This window comes from Acartia tonsa, chromosome 14 (genome assembly GCF_053477335.1).
Source record: "Acartia tonsa isolate MP-2025a chromosome 14, ASM5347733v1, whole genome shotgun sequence".
Taxonomy (NCBI): Eukaryota; Metazoa; Arthropoda; class Copepoda; order Calanoida; family Acartiidae; genus Acartia; species Acartia tonsa.
Window position 1 is genome coordinate 19,576,275 of NC_137273.1, and position 24,322 is coordinate 19,600,596.

A 24,322-nucleotide genomic window follows, 5' to 3' on the forward strand; every position below is an offset into this window, starting at 1 on the left:
TGGATGGGGTAAAAAGGCGGATGGGGTTATCATTATATTAGCCAGCTTCAAATAAGATTTTATAAGTGTAGGTACTATCCAAGTAATTCATATATTGATTCCCATGACATAGAATTTCTTCATATAAGAAAATATATATATACTAGCGGCTTCGCCCCTAGCCTCTAGGGGCTTTGCCCCCCAAAAAAAATAATTTTCTGCACCAGCACCACCAGCACCAGCACCACCAGCTGCACCAGCAGCACCAGGAGTATTTTTTTGGGGGGGGTAAATTTTCATTTTTGGGGGGGTTGGGGGTGTCCCACCCCCCAAGAAAATAGCTTAAAACCACCGCAGGACCAATAGGTATATACCCTGAAGAGTAGAATCCGATCGGTTCAGTGGTTACTGAGATCTTAAGCTTCAGACGGACAGACGGACAGACGGACAGACAGACGGACAGACATCGTTCTACTTTGTATTATAGATAGAATAATAAAATACATGAATTTTTTTTGACAACCTAGATATAACATAAAATAATAAGAAAAAAATTAAATTTAAGCAAACAGATATTTTAAGATGCCAAGCATCAAAGCTAATGGAGAAAGGGGACAGGAAAAAGAATAATGAAAAACTAGTAAAATGTTTCTGAGATCACAAAAAAAAACTATGAACTGCTAGCTGCCAAACGGCTGAACGTAAACATTATGCCCCCACATCGATTCAAGATTGACTGAGTATTTGCAATTCGAGAATGTAGGACTTCTGTTGACGGGTACTTTGATGTGCAAAAGTAATTTATATGTTTTATACGCTAGCAAACTTAAAAGTTCATGGTTTCTTGTTATTAATTACATTTTTTCATATTCCATCCTGCCCCCATGCAAGGGACCCATGCAAGTTAAGTAAAAGGGTATTCAAGGGGTAAAACAACAATTTTAAATCATCAAAAATGATAAAACTAACTCTTTAATATATAATTTAGATTTTCAAAGCAAATTACAAATTATTAAAAATATATTTTTTCTTTATTCTAGCTACCATGCATTTAACAAAAAGTTTAATATGATTCTTTAAAAGAAATTCTGTATTTTGTATGCCTTTCTGGCTATTCTAAAAGATATCGCAGAACGCTAAACTGATTAGGTTCTCCTTTTCAGGGAATCATCTACAGATCTTTATCAGGCAACCTTTTATTAGTGGAGAGTATATCGATCCACATAAACTATATTTTCACAAAAACCTGAATTCTTTTTCTTCCATGTAAAATTATGTTTTATTCAGAAGTAACAATTTTTACATATTAATATTCTTAGAAAAATTGGTCTCGAATCTTGACAAATAAAAGGTCTCTATCGTACTGTATTTTTCAACCAATTACACCTTTTTTATCTGTAAAAAATACGGATTGTTAGGATAACAAATATCATGTTTTTACACTTTTAACCAAGGACTCAAAAACAATTTCTTTAATTTGGCCCAAGTACTTTATATATGGTTGGTTTATGTAAATTCATGCAATAAAAAATGAATAAGAAGCATAACTATTCTACAAGTTTTATGGTTGTTAATGCAACCTCAATGTTCTAACAACATCATACAGAAAAAGTGTGGTTACTAACTTATTGATAACCACTGCTGAGCTGGATCTTTAAATCATTTTAGTGGTGAGCCAGATCGGGGTGAGCCGAATTTCAGCCAATCACAGCGCGGCATTTCATAAAATGCTGTGCTCTCATTGGTGGAAAGTTGGCTCACCCCGATCTGGCTCACCACTAAAATGATTTAAAGATCCAGCTCTGAATTTAATCATCCTTGTTTTGTCACAAAAGTAGATTAATTTTAACAAATAACAAGACATGCAAAACAACACATCAATATAAATCAATACTTAACAAAATGGATATAAAATACGTGGATATCTTAACCTGAGGACTATAAAAGCAACCTAAATCAACGACATAAATTTCCCTGTCACAATGTCCACGTATTTTATATCCATTTTAACACATATCTAAGAAACTATTTATTCATAATTTATTATATGTTAGTCAAAACCAAACACAACAAAAACAAGTAAAATTCATTTTATTATTGAAAAGAAAGAAATGTATTCCTAACTTTTGAATACTTCTTTCTTTTCATTACAAGTTTTATTAAGTAAATAAATGAACTTCATCTAATGTATCTTTAGCTCATTTCTTAATCGATATTATGAAAATCAAAAGTAAAACATATTTAAAAGAAATTTTCTGGTTTTTAGATAAAATAATTGTTTTTCAAAATATCCATAATTTTCCTATAATTAAAATCAAGGATACAGGAAGAGGTCAATAGGAGATAAATTAATCTTTTTAACAGTTTCAAGAGATACTGCACTTTCGATGTAAAGGCAGAGCTCGGCAGCCGCGTGTTAGCCGCGACTAAGACTCAAGTTAAAACCAGTTTGTAAAGAATGATTGCCATATTTGAGTCAGGTTTAGTCTTCCAGTTGATTTTTAAAATTGTACAAGGTTGAATTTACTGAGGCTTACAGGCAGCTGACGCATGGTTGTCCAGCCCATCATATACTCAAATAATATTTTCCATAGTACGAATTCGGATTTTGGATTAATTAATCTTCCAGTGACCTAGCCCGGTATGTATCCAAAAAGTATAATCATGCAACAATTATCTTACCATGTTAGTTTCTTGATATGTGGAATGATTGTGAGGTCTGAAGGTCCTGATGAGAACCGTGGGATGCTTTATCAGGTAAATTAAGAAGTTTACTGTAACAAAAAATACCATTTTTACTCACCCAAATAATGGAAGGACAAACGAAATTAGAAGTGAATTAGAGAGAAAATGCTTATAGAGTAGCTTCATGGTTGACACTGTTAGCCTATTGTAAAATTTACTTCAATATAAATTCATATTATTGAAACATATTGCATCTGGAACAAAAATAAACTTTTAGGTTTGGTTAGTAAAGAAAAGTTTCGCAGGTATAGTAACCCGTAACGATAGGGCCCCCATGGAGGGAGGCGACATTGGGCTGTTTATTACACTAGTCCCAAAAGTTTTGTTATATCTTTCTTATTCTTTGGCTTAACAACTTTGGGGGCTTAGGTTGAGTTGTCAAACGTTTTAATCACAAATTGTAATATAAATAAGGGTTATTTTTGTGTTTCATCATTTCAGAAGTACATCAATGTATCGGCCATTTTATTATCCTTTTAGATGTTAGGTGAAAACTAATTCATAATACAATATCCTAACCCTGATAAGAATAAGATTAACTGGAATATCTGATTTCTAAGAAGGATATGTGGAAAGTAAAGTAATGAATAATGAGAATTAATCAGGGAAAAATATATTGGTAAATGACCAAAAATACTTCTTGTAGGTTTTTGCTCCATTCTATAAAATCTGTTACTGTTCTATTTTACACCAAAAACGTATGACGTAAAATAATCTTTTTCATTTTTTTTTCATTTTCTTTATTTTTGGTATTAGGAGCAATAATAATGAACAAGGATGACAAGATTTAAAAATAGCGAAGCACAAAGCCATGGATTTCCAAACAGACAAAGAGAAAATGCATAGAATATCACGAAATAATTGATCACGGACAGACGGAAGGACCAAGTAAATTATACACTGGATGCTTCACTAAAAATTTCCAATGTCGATCTTGAATAGCAGCTGAAAAAATTACGTCTTTCCTATTCTGCTTGTCACAGACGGACGGACATTTCGAATATTATAGAATACCTTCGCTATTAATTATACAAATATACATGTACATTCTACACAAAAGAAAATTTTATATAATACAAATTGTGTTGATAAGACAGTTTTTCCTCAACTATTAATATCTTTGCAGAATAAACCAAATAATTTTTATAACTTTAACATTCAAGTTTATATAGTTAGGATCTTAAGGGGTTAATCTTCTGTAGATTACATTTAAACGTTTGGATACTAAACTTAATGAACCAACTAACCAAAATCCAATAAAAGTTCTTAAAGTTGTTAAGCCAACGAATAAGAAAACGTTATAATAAAACTTTAGGGACTAGTGTAAAAAAACTGCCCAATGTCCCCTCCCTACCTGAGTTAGGAAAAGTTTTAACATCTATAATACAAAGTAGCTTGATGTCTCTCTGTCCGTCCGTCCGTCTGAAGCTTAAGATCTCGGTAACCACTGAATCGATTGGATTCTCTATCGGTCCTCTGGTGGTTTTAAGCTATTTTCTTGGGGGGTGGGACACCCCAACCCCCCAAAAAATGTAAATTTCCCCCCCCTATTTTTTTTTTGCAGAAGATTTTCTTGATCCTTTTTTTTTTGCAGAAGATTTCCTTGGTCCTGTTTTTTTTTGCAGAAGATTTCCTTGGTCCTTTTTTATGCAGAAGATTTCCTTGGTCCTTTTACGAATTTCGCAAAAAATTTTTTGATCACCTCATGGGGCAAAGCCCCAAGAGGCTAGGGGCGAAGCCGCCAGTATTTTAAAAAGCATAGTATTCCCTGACAGTCATATCCCCTTTTAAACAATTATCGGTCGGGGAAGGGGAAATTGTATGTCTCAACTTCCTATTATATCAGCTTCTGTTAAAGCTAGAGGGCTGGAGATTTGTCTGTGATTCTCCTGTTTTATAAGAATCAACGCATTATACATAACATCAATTATCAATTTTACTAGAACAATAACAAGTTTTTACCATTTTTGGTCTCTTTCCTTTAAAATAGCATCTATATTCTTAAATTAAAAATCTAATTTTAAAAAATGGTCTTGATAATGATCATTTATATAGGTAATAAATGATATATTTTCCTGAACTATTGAATACTGTGAGAAGATGTGAGACATGTGTGATGTAAGCAATCCAAACTGGCCATTTTAACTTCTAAAAAAAAATTAATCATGAACGATTTTCCTCAAAGTTTATAGTCGATCACAAATTTTTTTAATTTTAAAATCATGGAATTGGGGCAAGTCTTTTGTGTTTTACCTCGTTTTACCATAAGTGAGGTTAGGTTATACTTGATACAGGATAGCCCCGAAGGGATATGATGATCAGCAGGGTTATATGAATACTACCCAAGTCCCAAGCAGGTGTTATCTCACTTTAAAAAATGGAGGATTTTTGTGCTCGCTAGGCACTTTCTGGGAAAGCCCATAATTATGGAAACTTACATTTGTTTTACTAGTAAATCGTTTATGTTAAGAATAAGCTTTTAAGAGGAATAAACAGATAATTTCATTCTCATTTAGTCAATTATTGTAATTCTAATTAATTTTCTAATTGTTTTATTTAACCCAGGAATCTTAAGGGATAAGACAATGGACGATAAATTGGTGTACCTTTCCAATGATGATAAACAAAATTATCCTTTTTGCGGGTTTAATTATTAGTTGAAAACTCCACTAACAGTTTTTAATCCCGCGAATATTATAGTTGTTTTAAAAATTTTGTGTACTAGTTAATTTTCCAGTCCAATGTTCCCTCCGTCCCTGAATTTTAATTTTTATTACCTGATTTTCAGAGTGTTGTAGCTCCCAAATATTTGGTATCCAACGAATTCCATGGCAGAACACAAACACAATGACAATAACCAAGCTGACCTGAAATAATTATTTATCGCATCGTATTATAGACAGCTTTCTCCGGATATTAAAAAGAAAACTTATAAGATTAAAGCCAGTTTTGTTATCCCTGGGGGACCAAAGGCCCGGGCTAACAAAACTTGGATAATTTTATGATTCCTATTTTGATATTCGTGGACAAATTTCTGTAATACGATGTAATACATGATTTTTCATTATTGCTCATAACCGGTTATAATTCAGCGGCTATTAATCGGTTTCGAAGCCATATTGGAAAAACAAGCATCTGCTCAGTAACTGATTTTGCCTGTTGGCCTCTCCATATTTTTTTGTGTTGGGCTATAATTATTGATTATGGATGTTGCCAATCTTGTTTTCCACTTTACCTGTGAAAGCCTAACTTCTCTGAGTTGAAGTGTGCCTTGGCCCACAGATAGATCTAGGCTGTTGTGATAGAGCCTGGGCAAACAATTTTTCAAGATTAAAAAAAAATCAAAGGATATTTATATTTTTGTGAAAGTAATTTTCAGATATGAAGAGAAGTTTCGTGATTTTTAATAGTATCTATAATACAAAGTAGAATGATGTCTGTCTGTCAGTCTGTCCGTCCATTAAGATCTCGGTAACCACTGAACCGATCGGATTCTACTCTTCAGGGAATATACCTACTGGTCATGTGGTGTTTTTTTTTAATTAATTAAAATTAGTGTTGGAGTTAGGGCTTCTAATCAGGTACATAATTTTTTTAAAATTATTTAAAATTTGTGGGGGCATATCCAGAGGTAATTATTTTTTTTCTCTAATTACCTCTTGGCGAAGCCGCTAGTTATTTATAAATTATTCTTGAAATAATGGAAGAAAACATTGGAAGTAAAATTGTGAATGGCTAATTCACTTGGAGAATGAGATGTTGATAAACCACCCCCCCCCCCCTAAAAAAACAGTTACATAGACAGATATTATGCTACTTCCATTATTTCGTAATAAGATTATAAAATATTTTTTGCAGTTATAAAACAGTAAAAATGTGTGTGGTAAAAATGTTCTATTCATGCTAAACAAGAAAGAAAATACATTTTCTTAGCATAAATCAGGGAGGAAATTGGACTGTAAATAATAAGGGTACCCAAACTTTCATTACCATGTTATCTTAGTCATAACCACAAAATACATTGGGTACTTTTATTGGTTGGGTCTAAACAATAGGTGTCCAAACAATACTTATATATCTGCAAAAGTGGTAATTTTGTTTGTATAATTGGGGTTGTAAATAAACTCATCTTACATTGTCTTTTCCCTGTGATAAATAAAGATGCAGAGGAAATGTCAAGTTTATGCATAAAATTATCATGGTGTGCATACATTTCCGCGCAAGTACAACATTATCAACATAACAAAACTGCATATACCATAAATTATCTAGCTCTAATTTATTTGGTATGTTAGCAGTGGACTTTTTTAATGGGATCTTTACACTAGATTATATTGTACGCTAATAAAGTAAAAAATTGTAGTTAGCTAAAATAATGAACTCTGTCCATCCACCCCATCCCCTCCCTCCTACTGGAAGAACAAACTGACCAATAAATTATGTCAATGTTAGCCAACTAAATAAACGACAATTTTTCCCTTGTCATTATATCCTTTAAGTTCCAAAAAACTTGACATTTTATTATAGTTTTACATTTTAATAAAAGTGACCATTTTTGACAAATTACAGACATGCTATTATGCTATCTGATGTCTACAATTCAACACTTATCCCAAGTTCAATAAGTTTATAGTTGTTTGTTCTTGAATTTTAAATTATGCAGACTAAATTAACATAATATTGTTTTGAATAAGAAAAAGTCTGTATTTGTTAAAATAAACTTTTCTCAGTCTCACATTTGAAAACCATAAAGTAAGATATCACACTATAAATTATACTGGTACCCAAAGTTTAAAAAAAACGATATCCCATTCTTTGGCTTAAAAACTTTAGGTTTCTTATGAAATCTTTCTACCATCAGTCTACAGAAAGGGTAATTTTGTTTATCATAAGTGGGGATATTGGTCAGGGATTCTACAGCATTCTTTGTCATATGACAGCCGAGTAAAATTTACTATTGTAGGTTTCTGCAGATATTAAAATGAAAAATTATAAGATTAATACCAGTTCTATGATTTTTATTTTAATATTAGTGAAAAATTATCTGTAATACTATGTTATGCATGCTTTTTCCGCATGTCCGAGAACCGGTTCTAATCCAGAGGGTGTTAATCGGTATCGACGCCATCCTAGAAATGTAAAGTCAAAGCCAAAAAGTTTAGATAGATGATCTCACAATATAAATGAACTTAATTCAGGAATTAATACCTAAATGGATGGTGGATTATAACTTGGAGCCAAAATTTAGACATATAAGAATTTGTTCATTTAGTTTCAAACATTGCATGAAGCTTCTTATATAAGATAAGATACAATTTATGAGGCGTTGCAAATCTGTAACCATTACAAGAACGACCGTTTCGAAGTTGTTTAAAATTTTCATGTGTTATCAATATTCTATCATCTTGATTTTTAAATGGCGATTCCTGGGATGATTAGGTACAATTTTACAAGGTATTTCTCCTACGCTAACTATTTAAGTCGCGCACCTGACATAGCATCATATTCAGCAGAAACCATTTTTAAAGTCTTATGTTATGACGGGGTGTCAGGCCGACATTCTAACCAATTACCTTTCCGACAACGAGCGGATGCGCTACGTGTTATGATATAAAAAGGGGAGGGTGGGGTAAACTAATTTATCCCTCATTAACTCATCCCTAGTTCCCTGTTGTAAGACAATTCCTTATCAGAAAATGCAACTCTCTCTATTTTGGGATTTGGTGCAAAATTTTGATCTTCACATGCCAAGCTTTCCAGTTAGGGCGAGAACAATAGGGAATAAGTTATGCTACAAACATTTCTTCCATTCAATATTTACCAGCTTTTTAAAATTTAAATTGCGCGGCTTGTGTTATTAGTAGAAAAATGCTACGCATTTTGTTACAACTGCCATAAGCACTGCTTTTTTTGAAATACTACCGGCTGCGCCCCTAGCATCTAGGGACCCTGTTCTCAATGGGGCTTAGAATTGGTAGCAAAATAGTTTTAAAACGATTTTGGAACCTATGAATAGGATAAATACTATTATTGGTTTGAGAGATACATTGTAAAATGTAAACTTACGAGTAAATGAAGAAGAGTTTATCCTTATACTAAATTAACAGGATGTTTGTCTGTTTGTTTGTCTGTGTGTTTATCTGTGCGTCTGTGTGTCTGTACCGAAGGATCTCGCTAACCGCTGAACCGATCGGGTTCCCTTTAACAGGGTAGATTCAGAAAGGTCACGGGAAGGGTTTTAACTATTTTCGGGGAGGGTACCACCACCCTCCCAAGAGAAATAATAAAAAATCTATTTTTTTTACGTTTTAATTTAAAAAAGAGAGTTCAACGCAAACATAAACGTCAAACACAAAAAGAAATATTTTAAATATAAAAAAAAAAAATTAAAGTGCCACTAGAGGCCTCTAGGGGGCGTAGCCGCTAGTTTTGAATATTTTGCTCAGTTAACAGTGCTATTTCACATGCATATCCTAAACCAACAAACAATACATCTAGGTAATAGGGCAAGAAATACAAAGAATTTTTTTTTTAAAATAAACTGCGAACCAAAAAATTAGTCAAATATGAATTTTCAGAATAGCAGCTTTATTATTCATTTAGGATGATTTTATTGTAAATATAAAATGTAGATGCATCTTTTTGGTTACAAGTTTCCACTGTTAATTATCTATTAATCAGCACTAATAAAAGCACAAGATCTCAAAAACAGCAATAAAATAAATAGTAATTCTAATTTAATAAAATCTTGATTCCTAAGTCTTTTGTATGTGAAGATGTTTAATCCAACCAAGAGAACCAAGGGAATGACTCCATGAACCAACAGATTTAGATATATAATGTACACCTAAAAATTATCAAAACTTAGTTAAGATATTATAGAATTTACAAAATTTAGATCAAATATATGGTTTTAGATTTATAGAATCATAAAGTAAGCAATAAGAAAAAAAATGTTTAAATAGATGGATAAAAGAGTAAGATTAGAAAAACTAGGGTAGAAAGAGAAAGACTAACTACATAACTTTTGTGTCACTTTTGAGAAAGACGATTCCCTTTTCTCCCATCTCTTTTGAAGAGGTTTTCTTCCCCCCTTCCCTTTTTCTTTTCCAAAATGTATATGACATCACAGGAATCGTCTTCCTCAAAAGTGACACAAAAGTTACGTAGTTTAGTCTTTCTCGGGTAGATAGATGGAAACCAAAGAAAGAAGGGCCGTTGGACGGTAAATTTAACTGGTTCCCAAAGTTTAAAAAAAAAGTTTTCTCATTCGTTTGCTATACACTTTTATTTCGATTTGGTTGGGATATACACATTAAAAAATAATCCATCAATAATTTTAAACAAAAAAAGGGTAATTTTGTTTGTAATGAATTAGAGCGGACTGTACATCAATTTATTTCTCCCTAAAGATTGCTGAACAAAAAAAAAGCAAATTGACCTTAACAATAGATTTATTATTACTTGGATCTTACACCAGACTATCATGTATTCTAATTATAAAGTGAAACTTGCAGCGGGCTGAAGTAACAATTTCCCATCCTCCCCCTGTTACTCCTTTCCTTCCCTACTGTTAGAACGAATAGACCAATAAATGACAAGGGAAATGGCAACCTCAATTTCCCCCCTCCCCCAAACCATAATATCCACGTATATTGAACATCCATTACCTGAACATACAATGGGTGCTTCCTCAAACTACTTGGCACAACTCTCTCCAACATAACTGCTATAGTCCGGTTGTCATATACTACAACAAAAGAAAATGTTTGGTTTTTATATAGCAATTTTTCTAATGCCTATAACCTTAAGTTAACAAAAATAGTTGCTATGGTCTGCTAATACTAAGAATATTAAAATCAGATGAACAGGATGGTCAGTTATATCACATAAAAATTTGTTATGAAAAAGGTTAAAAATCGACATGTTTAAAATGGACGTACGGATATGCTGGTAATGGTTATAGAGTTGCTAAACTTTCTAAATCGTTCTTACCTACTACAGATATCACTATAAAAAATTTGAAATCGATAGGATCATTTTAACATGCCTAAATCAACGAAAAAAAGCTGTCCGTTCCGGACGAACGGAGCGACCGACACTAATTATAGAAAAGCTTTGCTTTTAACACTTAGCTTAGCACTTGTAGTGTGTCTGCACGTAATAAGCAGAATATTAAAATCAGATAAATAGGATTGTTAATAGTTATATCATGTAAAAGCATGTTGTCAAAATAGATGAAAAATCAACATTTTTCAAATTGACCTACGGACGTTATTGTATCAATTACAGTGTTGCTACGCTTTCTAATTTGTTACAGGAATCATCATGCAAGGTATAAAATCGGTGAGAAAACTCTAAAATGCTTACATTAGAGATAGACGCTAAAGACGCACGGTCTGATTCTACTATAGAATAGCTTCTTTTTAAAAATGAGAACATTAAAATGCAATCTTATGTATGTATTAAACTAAACCCTATCTGCATTATCTTGGGATGTCTGGTTATATTTATTATACTTTTAATCCTATCAATCAATAGAAAATATGTATTTCTAAGGCTTCTTTACAGATGTACAAATTCTTATTAGAAATTATGCATTTTTACCAGGATATTACAAAGTAAAACGATGCCTGTCTGGATAAATTAAGCTGAAGACATTGCTAACCAAGGATTTAAGCTATTTTTTGTGGGGATGTAAAATAGGGTGGGTCGATTTTGGACATTTTTTTTCTGAGGCCAAAGCGGGGATCTGCACTCAATTTATATAGATATAATACACCTCTGGGTGATTTAAAATTTATCCTAAGTCTTAAAACCGCTGACGACCAGACATTCAATTCTATAGCTATTTGTAAATGGGAGTCAAAAATTTATTGAATCAGAACTATGGCTTCATGGTGCTCCCTGGAAATGCCTTGAGGAGCTGAGTCAGGAACTTTTGTCCGTTTCAAAAAATCTCGTTCCTAGCCTGAGAAAATCTAAAAAACCTCTACAAATTGGACAATTCTCAATAAACCTTAAATTTTTTTGTTTTTTTTTAGTGATTTCTAAGGCTAGGAACGAGATATTTTGAAACGGACAAAAGTTCCTGATTCAGCTCCTCAAGGCCTTTCCAGGGAGCACCATGAAGCCATAGTTCTGATTCAAAAATTTTTATGAATGTCGTCTTTGCATACTAATAAGTAATGAATTATATTTTTAAGTGGTCGTGTTCTAAAACTCAATTTTTTAAAATTCTTTTTCGGTCAGAAATGTTTTTAAGGTTAATTTTATCTGTTGCATATCCCCGCCTTGTCTAATTCCGATATGAACCCACCCTAATGTAAAACCACCTTATAAAAATAAACACCCCTTTGAACAAGGAAAGTTTTCATAAAAACAAATGCCTTTTAAAATGAAAAAAAAAATATTACTGTCCTTTCGTGTAAATACAAACAAACCTTAAATATTTATAAATTATATTCTGAAACTTATAGGCTAAACAAGTTAATTATCAATAATTAGCACCCTTGCCCTAAAATGACCTAAAAATTAGAAAACACTAAACATTTTTTGAATTGGTGAAAAAAAAATTGAAAACTATATGACTTCTTTTCAAAAAGGCATACACAGTGGAGAGGAGAGAATAAAATCCTAAATTGCTTTATTGAATATTTAAAATGTTGGTATAAAACCCGTCCTGTCCTGGAGCGAAGTCTCTGTAGGTTGGGGGCGATTATATTCACTGTAGAAAAACAGAGAAAAATTTCTCTAGGCGGAAGGGGACATTGGGCCGTTTATTTCATAGTACCCGAAGTTATATAACAAGTTTTTTCTTATTCGTACTTTTAACAACATAAATTTTAATTGTTTGGTATATTAAGTTGAGTGTCAAAATATTTTATATCATGTTATATCATCATTGAGGATTTATATCAGTTTATACGCAATTGTCTTATTCCTTTAGATCCCCTGTAAGTTCTTCACTGTATTTACCTGTAAAATTGGCATCTTGAAGACTTGAAACCTCCATTGAGTCATCATCTAATGACTCAGTTATTTCTAAATAGAGAGAAAAGTATATAGATAGAAAAGTACACTTTAGAATATATGAAATAGACCAGCTGAATCTTAGTTTCCGATTTTGTACGTATCACCCTCATCCTATCTCAATATTTACTACTAGCTAAAAAAGCTTCAAACTATGTACATACCAAATGACAATACAAATAATATCCCTTCTGTAGATTACAATTAGTAATTAAACGTTTGGACACTCAACTAAATCAGCCAACCAATCAAAATTCAAGAAAAGTCCCAAAGGTTGTTAAGCAAAGAATAATATAAACAGCCCAATGACCCCTCCCTCATTGTTAATAACATTTTGGCAAACGGCTAGGTAGAATGCAGAATATAAAAAGATGAATTGATAGTATGAGAGACAGATGCATTTTTTTTGTTGTTGTCCAAAATAGATCTGAACTTCAGCATTAATGTAAAATATATTTCCGTGTGCTTTCGAATCCGATTAATATCCGCTTAATTAGACCAGTTACAATGAAATATCATGTATCGTGTCGTATTACAGAAAATTTCTACGAATAATAAATTAAAAATCATAATATTAATAACCGCAAAAGCGGAAATATGAACTATTCTTACACACACCCATACACTCACACACACATACACATGTATATACATCTATAAATCTTTGGAATGTCTTTTATCGTCCCATTATCAGATTTCTACTAATGCTTTAAAATATCCTTTTATATCCCTCCACTCTGCTAACTTAATCCTATTTAAACAAGGAAAGAAAGTTGCCCAAACTATAAGATCAGGGATCTTAAGGGATAAGACAAAGGATAATAAATTGATATAAACCACGATTATAAAACACAATTTATCTAATTTCTAAATATAAATATGCCCCCACACTACAGTTGGAGACTTGAAACAATATTTTAAATGTTTTTTTGGTATCTTTTTTTTGAATTCATATTTCTTATATTATACCTAGCTAAATTAGCCAATAACACTCTAAGGACCCAATATAACCTAACCTAACGTGACCTAAAGTAATGAACAAAAAGAAGGAAAAACTACCCCCACCATATTATTTTTAATTTGTTCTTAAGGGGAAGGGTTTAATTCTCGACAAGGCACTTTAGGAGAAAGCACTCACAATACATAATATAAATGCAAATCCATGTCTGCTCTCTATTTATATGCGTAGCATCTTAATAATTGTTCCTGTCCCACACTCTTTCTCTAATTCGCCCCAATAGTAGTAGATAATTCATTTAATCATTGAAAATGGTGGTATATATATGTATGCTTACACGTTATTTGTAAGGCATCAAGTGCTTCTCAGACATAAAGTCACAAATTTCAAAGAGAGGGGTAGGTTTCTGGTAGAATCCGTAAAGGTGTGTGTTTTAAGGCTTAAAACTAGTAGTAGAACGATAATATTCACTAAATATGTGTATTTCTTATTGAAAAGAACCATAGACAATTTTTTTTTAAAGCCAACATAAATTTTTATCATTCTACTACTGTTTTTAACTTATTACACATAATCTTTACGGATTTTACCAGAAACCTACCCCTCTCTTTTAAAATTTGACATTATTTTTTTTTGGCTAAAGTATGAGAAATGATAAATAAACAGAAAGATACATTGTTAAATAGATAGATAGGTAGACAAAAGATAGATAGATAGTTAGATACCTGGTGCAATTGTGGTAGTTGTAATTGTTTTGTTGGTGAAATCATATCTGGTCTTGTTCATAGGGAAGGTTCCAATCTGAAAATTTGTATATTTATTCTATTTTCTGACAATGATAACCCACAACTGTAGCGAACCACATAGCACATATGCTTGTCTAAGGGGAGGTGATTGTATCGAGTTTCTGCAAAGACCGCATCATTTCTAAAGATATTAAAAATAGTACCTTCTATGTTAGATGCTCAATATTATCAGTAAGAGTACCTTGGCCCAAAACAGGCCACACATTCCCATTCACTGACAAAGGTCGTGCAATCAAAAGAGGTGGTTGTCTGCAATAGTTTGGATGTTTGTGTCAAGGAACATACTTGGAAGTTATGCAGCTACTTTGTCTCAATAGATTTTAATCTTGAATATTCTTTAAAATTTTAATTATACATTACCCAAATTTACTTAATTTTCGCACAGAAACATATTTCCCAAATTTATATTTTTCAAATTGGTAGATTTCGTTTTTCAAATTGGAAGAATTTTTATTTTTATGTTGAACCAGAAATAAGGTAAAAAAATATAAAAAAATAATATGTTCTTCGCACGTCAATTTTGTAATAAGAGACTATATTTTTAATATATTTTTTTTTGATGCGAAAGACTGGGGACACCTTCCTATCCTTTTTTACTTTGGACTGTAAAATACACTGTTACACTTACCCAAAGTTTTATAACTTCGTCATATTTCTCCTTGGCTCAAAAACTTTAGGTAATTTTATTGAATTTTTATTGGTTGGCTTCAAACGTTTCAATCAATAATCTTTATCTACAGAATTACTAATTTTGTTTATCACCATAGGAGCTGTAAATCCATTTTATCATCCATTGTCTTATCCCGTAAGATCCCTGTAACCTTATGTAAAAACAAGGAAATAGAGCAATATCCATATTTTCATATTTTCCTTTTCTAGTTCCAAATATTAGTTAAGATACAGGGATAAGTAAATGGATATAAAATGATTTTTAATCAGTAAAAAAATATACTTTTTAAGGGAATACATTTATCCATATAAAATGTGCACCTTAAATACCCTAGTTTTTTAATAGAATTTCAAATTTAATATATTTCTCAGTTATCAATGTGTCCATCCTTATTTTGTAATTACTATTTTTTTTCCTTTTACGTAAGTCACAGTATGTATAATCTCTTTTTTTTGTGAGTTATTAGTCAGTCAGTTACGTTAATATACAATATACATTCCCAATAATTATAAACAAAATTGATTTTTCTGTAATTTTAAAAATGATTGAAAAGTTTGGACACTGATAGTTTGGTACCAACCACTCAAAATACAATAAGAGTACTCAAAGTTTTTAAACCAACGAATAAGATGATAAGATATTATTAAACTTTGGGTTCCAGGGTATTTCTCAGTACAATGGCCCACAGAAACATTTCAGTTCTTCTCACACCAAATAAAAATTCAAGGAGTAAGGGAGGGGACAATTGGCAATTAATCAAATTTAAGAGTTTTCGCTTAAAGGCCATGAAAATCAGATTTATCCAGAAATTTTGAAGAAAATAGTAAAGAGGCCTTTTTTAATGAATATTTTTACAGTGCCTATATTGGTCTATCACTGGTCATTTGTAATGTATGACGTAATTTTTTACAGGCACTATAAAGAGCTTCTATTTTCATATCTTGGAGAAACAGAGTGAGAGAAAGAAACATATATCTATAATACAAAGTAGCTTGATGTCTGTCTGTCCGTTTGTCCGTCTGACCGTCTGTCTGTCCGTCCCTTAAGATCTCGGTAACCACTGAACCGATCGGATTCTACTCTTCAGGGTATCTACCTATAGGTCCTGTGGTGGTTTTGAGCTATTTTCTTGGGGGGTGGGACACACCTAACCCCCCCAAAAATGAAAATTCCCCCCCCCCCCAAAAAAAAAAAATAATTTTCTTTGAGAACACATTAGACTATGAGCAGCACCAGTAGTAATTTTCTTGAGAACATATTAGACTATTTTTTTTACGAATTTTGCAAATTCGTTATTTAATCGAGAAAATGTTTTCCTGCTGGGTAGGTGCGAAAATTTGCGATCCGTTCTGCTGGGTAAGTAATAGAAGATGTAATTATACCTCTTGGGGCAAAGCCCCTAGAGGCTAGGGGCGAAGCCGCTAGTAATGAATAAAGTAGAAGCATAAAATAATAAGAATTTGTATTCCGTATACATACATTCCAATATTATCTTACCAGTAAGTAACTTTTATTTCATTATGACCCCCCCCCACAAAAAAATATTTGTTAGTTATTTAAATAGTTTAATTTTTAATTCGAACCTACTTATCTTAAGGCAAATACTCGACATTATTTTAGTTTTTTTTTAAGAGTATTTTTTCCAGTATGGCTTCGAAACCGATGAATATCCGCTGGTTTAGAACCGGTTCTAGCATTTTGTTATAGACATTTTTCCCGAATATCATAATAAAAATCATAAAATAATGCCAGTTTTTTTTCGCCCGGGCCTTCGACTAACAAAACTGGTTTTGATATTATAATTTTCATTTTATTAACAGCGGAAAGCTATAAAAAAAACATTGATCAAGCTAAAGCGGGGTAGCATTTTCAGTCAATGCATAAATGTGTGACTTTCCGAAAATATCAGATAGAAGCATTTGGCAGTAGAATATAAATGTTATGTATATTACATGGACCAAAGTCAGACTTCTATATAAAACAGCCACAATAAATTCATATGGTGTAATAATAATGATTATAAAGGATTCTAGGAAGACTTTCTTGGTCTATAAAACTTACTGGCATTCAAAACTAAGACTTTTATATAAATTTGAGCAATCTAATTACTTTTTTGTTCAGTTGGAAATTTGGCTAAATAAAAATTAGCTATTTTTAGTAATGCAAATGTTGTTGAATATAAAAAGAACCCAGAACATGCAGGGATGGAAGGGACATTGGGTTCTTTTTTTACACTATAGTGTTTCAAAAGTTTTATAATAACGTTTTCTTATTCGTTGGCTCAACAACTTTGGGGGACTATTGATGAATTGTCCAAAAATTTTAACCACTAATCATAATTTACAGAAGGATAATTTTGTGTATCATCCTTGTGAATGTAAATTAATTTATCGACCATTGTCTTATCCCTTTAAATCCCTGCAGAACATGGGTTTTGCTTGTAATACAATACACAAAGGAGTTAGATTAATCAATCAACTCTTGTCTGTGTATTGTAAGGAAAAATCATAGATATAATAAGTTTAGATAAACAATCTCATTAGTAACAATCTGACCACATTATTAGTTAGAAAGTGTACACGTTATGATAAGAAAGTGCAATTTTTTTTCTTATTTTGTTCATTTAATAGTTGAATAGCTTTGGATAAACCTTGCTTGGGAGAAGTTAAGTTGTTCAAATACGCTAGTATATTGGAATTAAATCATATGTAACTAAATGTAGACAAAAATCTTTATCTCATAGAAATTCCTTTTTAGTTGTGTTTTATTGACTATCTAGAGGTAACATTCTAATGGATTTGTATTTATTCGAATCAGTTTAATATCAGGTGGATAAGAACTGGTTCTTATCCACATAAAAAAAATTATGTCTAGCATCGTATTATATCCAGTTTTCTACGAATATAAAACTGTACAATCAAAAGATTAAAACCAGTTTTTTTAGCCCTGAGATTCCGAAGGCACAGGTTTTAATCTTATAATTGTACATTTTAAATCCTCGGAAAGTTGTTTATAATACGAGAAATAACTATTATCTATGAAACATATCTAAACCAAATTGTGACCTTTTTTTTGTCCTAGTAGGAAATAACAGGTAATCACTCAATTTGTTCGTCCTTGCGTCCGTCATTCTGATTTCTGGGAAGTGTGATTTACCAAAAAAGTTATAATTTTTTTTAAAATAATTCAAGCATTTACATCTATGTATTATCTAAGCTGTAATTCATTTTATATTAGAATCTTTCTCTTACATTAATGAGAAAATGAGCAATGCTTTGGTTCCCCTAATGTAGATATTGTCTCGTTTTAAAATCATTTTAAATTGAATTTTTTCTGCAAAATCCTCTGACTAATTTGAATTGTTGTCCTAGCTTTTTGGGAGGACAGAAATATATAAAAAAAATGCTTATGACATTTTGTATTCTTTGTATTGTTATGTGTTCTTGAGTTCTGTATCTAATATTCTTCACAGGGAATGGATATATTTCACATTCTCTAAAAAAATGAATCTTGCAGCGGGAGAAAATAATGATTCCCCACCTTCCACCCACATTACCCCATCCCTTCCCATCCTACTGAATTAACGAACTTATTAATAAACGAGATCCATGTAAGCAAGCTAAATAGATCACAATTTTCCCATGTCATAATATCCATATATAGTAGGTATATACTATTTTAAAGGGTGTGGCAGAGAAATAAATTTTGAAATATAATTATTATAACTTTTATATTTATTCTTATTTAGCAGTGTGACTGACTGACCGACAAAGTAAATTACATATAAATCTTTACATAAAAGTTCAGTCATCTATCGTGACTAGCAGCCAAGAAAATCACATGTCCGCTGTATCATTACAGACTGACTGACTGACAAACAGACAGACAGACAGACAGACAAAGTGAATTTAAAAAAAAACTTAGCTACTATCATAGAAAAGAAACTCTACTACAAAAAAAAATACATCTAAAACTATTTTTATATCCCCCGTTCCTGGGATGAATCTAGAAGAAATTCCCAGGAACTGTTTAATGTGTCAGCGCTTTATATAGAAATGTTACCTCCAACTCCAAGAACTTGGGAATATTGTAGAGGAGGGAGAATATACAGATTGGCAGAATATAGGTAGCCGCTGACCATGCATGTGTTAACTGAAAAAAATATATATTTAGAAAATTAATTAGGAACTCTGCTAATAAGTCTCTCTAAAATATTATATTCTAATAGTTCTAAATCCAACAAACATATGTTTGAAAAAAAGCTTGCATTATAAAAATCGATATATTATTACTTTGTATGTTGCACCAGATTTTCATGTACTTTAATAACGAGATAATCGCAAATGGCCTAAATAACGATAACGCCCATCAACTTCATTTATCCTCCTACTCCTAATGGATGAACGAACTGACCAATAAATGAGGTCCATGTTAACAACCTAAATACAATCTTATTCTAATTTCACAGAGTTGTAAAATATCTTGTATAAGCTTTCTTTTGCAAATATCAGCTAGAAATAGTTATCTTGCTGACAAAGCTATGGTTCACAAAAATTAATCTAAATCTGAACAATAATAAGAGAAAATACATACATTTACAATCAAATCTACATTATAAGTCAAATCGTTTTTAGAGTAAATATCTTATTATAGGATACTTACGGCTGCGCTCCTATGTTCTAGGAAATCTTCAAAAGTGTGTAAGGTGGAAGTAGAAAAATGATAGCCTAAAACCTTCCCAAGTCTTAAATCCCCTAAAGCCATTCAAGACCTACGTCAAGCTTCCCAAGAAAGGGAGAACACAATCAGCAGACAGCGTAAAGTGCTACCAAAAAAATGACGTCTTACAATAAAGTTGACCAATGGGAGGCAAGTATACACTTAATTGAACATTGGTAAAATTTATACTGGCCTCTCATTGGTCATTTTTAACGTACGACGTACATTTTTTGGAGGCACTTTACGCTCTCTCCACAATTAGTTCTGTGGTAATTGAAATCTTAAGCTTCTAACAAAAAAATCCTCACTACATAATAATATAGAATTAATCAGATGCTGTGATTGTGTACAAATAAACATTAAACAATCCTAAAAATAACAAGGATTACAAAATGTAACAGTAGCAAAGCACGAAAAAAAAGGATGGTAAAAACGGATTTAAAAGTGATTTAAAGAGCAAAAGTTTATCTATAATACAAAGTAGAACGATGTTTGTTTGTAGCGAAGGATCTTGCTAACCGCTGAACCGATCGGATTCTCCTTTTTTAAAACTAAAATTAAAATAGTTGGGTCGACTAACCCCCCCCCCAAAAAAAAAAAAATTCTCACCCCCTAATTTAAAAAAAAAATTTCCTTTAAATCTAAATTACGAAAAATTGGTTTGATCAAACATAGAGGCTAGGGGCGAAGCCGCTACTAAATTAATAATATATTTATTGAAAAAAAAATACAAAAACTAACATGTGTTTTTATATATTTTAATATCTTTGTTGCGTCACTTTTATACTTTTAGAAACAAAACAATATAAATTAGATTCTCATTGCTGTAGGGAATCTAAACAATAAATTTTAGCCGCCTACGATGTTATTGTTTACTAATTGAAATCTGGGTATAGTCCCTTTTGTGGCAACGCACCTTAAGGGGCGATTCTTTGTATTTTTCACAGTAGCTTTTCTCCTATTTCTAGCCCCTGTGAGGGGCTCTAACCCTGTGGGGCAATCAACTTACCCAATATAACCTAAAATAACCTATAAAAAGCAATTTAAAAAATATGACGAATCGCCCCTTAAGTGGCGTTGCCACGAAAGGGACTATTCCCGAAAATCTTAATTAGAATTTCTTACATAGCTGTATAGAAATCCAGGAAATAATTTGTAAAGGGTTCAATAACAGGGATGAGACAATGGACGATTAATTGGTGTATATCCATAATGATGATAAAAAACTTACTACTTCTGTTATTGAAGTTATTTAAAGTTATTGGTTGAAAAGTATAAACCCTATTTGTTTGGAACCAACCAATGAAAAGTTAAAATAAGTAACCAGTTTTTTTTTGATAGAACGAATACGATTACGTAGTTTTAAAACATTGGGTACCAGTGGCATTTGCTGCCCAATGTCCCCCGACCTTCCTGGCTAATTTGGTACTGCGTTAGTAGGTCATTCAAAAAGGTAAATATAGAAAATGAAAAATATTCGGGAGAAAAAAAATGACCTAGGTAACATTTTGCTGATACAATTAACATGGAGGGAGGGGACATTAGATTGTGAATTTGATATCTAAAGTTTAATAACCACATTGACTAAAAACTTAGAGTCTTTTATTGAAATTTGAACTGATGGTTTCAAACCAGTTGTGTCCAATCTTATAGCCAAACAGCAGAAGGGGTAATTTTTTCAATCAACATTGGATAACTATCGCCTATTGTCCTATTCCTTAAGATCTCTAACAATTACTGGGTTTTTATCGAAGCCCAACCTATACCACTTTTGCACCACTTTTGATTCCTGTAACGTCATATAAAGGAGGGAGATGAGAGGAGAAGTGGGAAAGAAAACACCTAAAAAAGAGATGGAGAATCCCTCATTTTTATTACGTCACAGGAATCAAAAGTGGTACAGATTGGGTCTCATCCAGAGTTTTTATCGAAATTTTTTTAGTGAAAGTTGTCATAACTGATGTACATAATTATTATTGGAATAACATTACTTGTAGCTGTCATCCTAAGGTTAATATATATTATTTTTGTCCAGTAATTAAATAAACAGGTATCCAAATCTGAAAGAAGTAGGAAAATGTATCTCTGTCAGTAATTCTAGAGGTCTTGTAGTAAATATATTAAAAAATAAAAAGATTCCCTATCGTTATTGTGTCAATATTAGAATATTTGGGAATAGTCCCTTTCGTGACATCGCACCTTAAGGGGCGATTGTCGTATTTTTAAAATAGCTTTTTACAGGTTATTTTAGGTTAGGTTAGGTTATATTGGGTTAGGTAATTGCCCCACAGGGTTAGGTAATTTGCCCCGCAGGGTTAGAGCCCCCCGCAGGGGCTAGATATAGAAGAAAACCTACTGTGAAAAATACAAATAATCGCCCCTTAAGGTGCGATGTCACGAAAGGGACAATACCCGAATATTACATTTTCCACGTATTCTATATTTATTGTATCACTATGCATTTTTTTTCTGTAAATCAAATAAATATTGATAGAAATATTCTCATATAAAAGTAACAAAATGTCTATGATACAAAACTTTGTTTTGGGTACCATTATAGATTACATCCCATTGTCCTATCCCTCCCTGATTGAAATGATGTTTACCTTAAAAAACGGATGGCAAACAGTAGTATACCTCTCCAGAGCAATGGCAACTGTGAAATATATGGAACCTAAATTGAATAAAATATTTTCCTTTTATATTAAGTAGTGACTGTTTTTTTTTGTTCGTTAAATATCGGTGTCCATCAAACGGATTAAGTTCTTCATGTAATGAAAGCTTTAAGACATTTTATACAGTTTATTTTTATTTTTTAGAAGTGTTGGATTGTTTTAGGCTATTGTTCTGCCAACTTCCTCTAACTTGCCACTAATTAATTGATATATTGAAGTCTACTATTTTTTTGCAATAAGAATTACAATGGGCAAAAGGAGAACAATAATTTCCTATAATAATATGAGGTGTATTTATTCCTCAACATTTACATAACCAAATTATAGTTCTAATATTAGCCTTTTCATTGCAAAGGTGACAAGAAAACATCACTGTTGCCACTAGTGAAGCACCCATTATCATCACCACCAAATTTTTTTGAATATAAAGTATTTGTTTAGGTTATAATTTGATAGCTTAGCAGGTTAAGGACCTTCAAATGGATATAATGTTCTTTTAAAGTTTTATAACTGACAGACAAAAAAGGACTAAATTGAAAAAAATATTTTAAAAATTCAGCAAAGTTTTAATCATACCTGTTAGACCAATGTGTATGAGGGGTAGGATGATTGGTATCAATCTTAGGTAGAAACTGTTATTGTACACACTGAAATAGATACATAGTTAGATAGATAAATATGTTGATAGATTAATAGTTTTATAAGTTAACTGTCAGATATATATATGTAGACAGATATATTTACAGATAGAAAGATAGATAGATAGATATTAGAGAGCAAACAAAGGATCTAAAGGGATTAGACAATGGCTCATAAATTTATGTACATCCCCAATTATGACACACAAAATTACCCCTTCTGTAGATTAAAATTTGTGGTTGAAACGTTTGAACAATTAACTTAATGAATCAAAACCCACTAAAGTCCCCAAAGTTGTTAAGCCAATGAAAAAGATTGTATACAAAGATTGATAGAAAAGTTGATATTGGATATATAGATAAACTTACTATGGATAAAGGGCTGGAACTCCAAATAGAATTATGCTTGTTGTGATATACAGCGTGTCAAACAGAGCTAAACTTAACATCAACCTACAAATAATAAACACATTTTTTCATGGATTCAGAGATAAAGCAATGACCAAGAAATAATCTTCCAAAAGAATGAAGAAAAAAATGTCTCTAGTAGATTGTAAAGATGGAGTAAATTAGGAGTTGTAGATTATTTTATCCAAATATGTCTCGTACCTCAGATGAACTAAAATCTTTCATTACAAGTTACACAAATTTATTGATTCTTTAAGAGCATGTCTGCACATTTTCATCCTTGTCGCTGACAAAACTATTTTAAGAGATGTAAGTTGTAAAATTCTAATTGTATTTAAAATTGTTTTTGTAAAATGATCAGAATTTGAAATCAATCATCAATAATATTTTTCAACAGTTGAGTTACTGAAAATCCATTACAAAGTGTTTATTCCCAGTCGAAAATTGGACTAAATCTTGCGTCATAAAAATGCAAATAATTGAAAACTTTTAGCAATATAATGTAACACCCCGGCACCCACAACCATCATAATAGACACCTTAAAAATGGTACCTACTGCTGCTATGTCTGGTATGTAACAATAATTTTTTGGGGGGGAATATTGGCCTAAAACAGATGAAGAATCATGCACAGTTAGGACTTCCAGACAAAGACTATGCAATGAAATGGTTCATTGTCTGTAGAATTTTTC

At 31.9% G+C, this 24,322-nt stretch overlaps 1 protein-coding gene across 2 annotated transcripts in view; it reads right to left on the reverse strand.

Annotated features, from left to right (window-relative positions):
- Nucleotides 1-24,322, reverse strand: part of LOC145306057 (FMRFamide receptor-like) — a 43,941-nt gene that overhangs the window by 12,403 nt on the left and 7,216 nt on the right. For both annotated transcript variants that reach the window (XM_080147987.1, XM_080147986.1), the window contains exons 3-14: nucleotides 23,592-23,675; nucleotides 23,161-23,231; nucleotides 22,516-22,583; nucleotides 19,253-19,342; nucleotides 14,440-14,515; nucleotides 12,703-12,768; nucleotides 10,395-10,474; nucleotides 9,483-9,571; nucleotides 5,960-6,035; nucleotides 5,502-5,591; nucleotides 4,800-4,872; nucleotides 2,662-2,753 (exon numbers count right to left, since the gene is read on the reverse strand). In XM_080147987.1, the coding sequence (XP_080004113.1) occupies nucleotides 2,662-2,753; nucleotides 4,800-4,872; nucleotides 5,502-5,591; nucleotides 5,960-6,035; nucleotides 9,483-9,571; nucleotides 10,395-10,474; nucleotides 12,703-12,768; nucleotides 14,440-14,515; nucleotides 19,253-19,342; nucleotides 22,516-22,583; nucleotides 23,161-23,231; nucleotides 23,592-23,675 (955 nt within the window). The remainder of the gene's footprint in view (nucleotides 1-2,661; nucleotides 2,754-4,799; nucleotides 4,873-5,501; nucleotides 5,592-5,959; nucleotides 6,036-9,482; nucleotides 9,572-10,394; nucleotides 10,475-12,702; nucleotides 12,769-14,439; nucleotides 14,516-19,252; nucleotides 19,343-22,515; nucleotides 22,584-23,160; nucleotides 23,232-23,591; nucleotides 23,676-24,322) is intronic.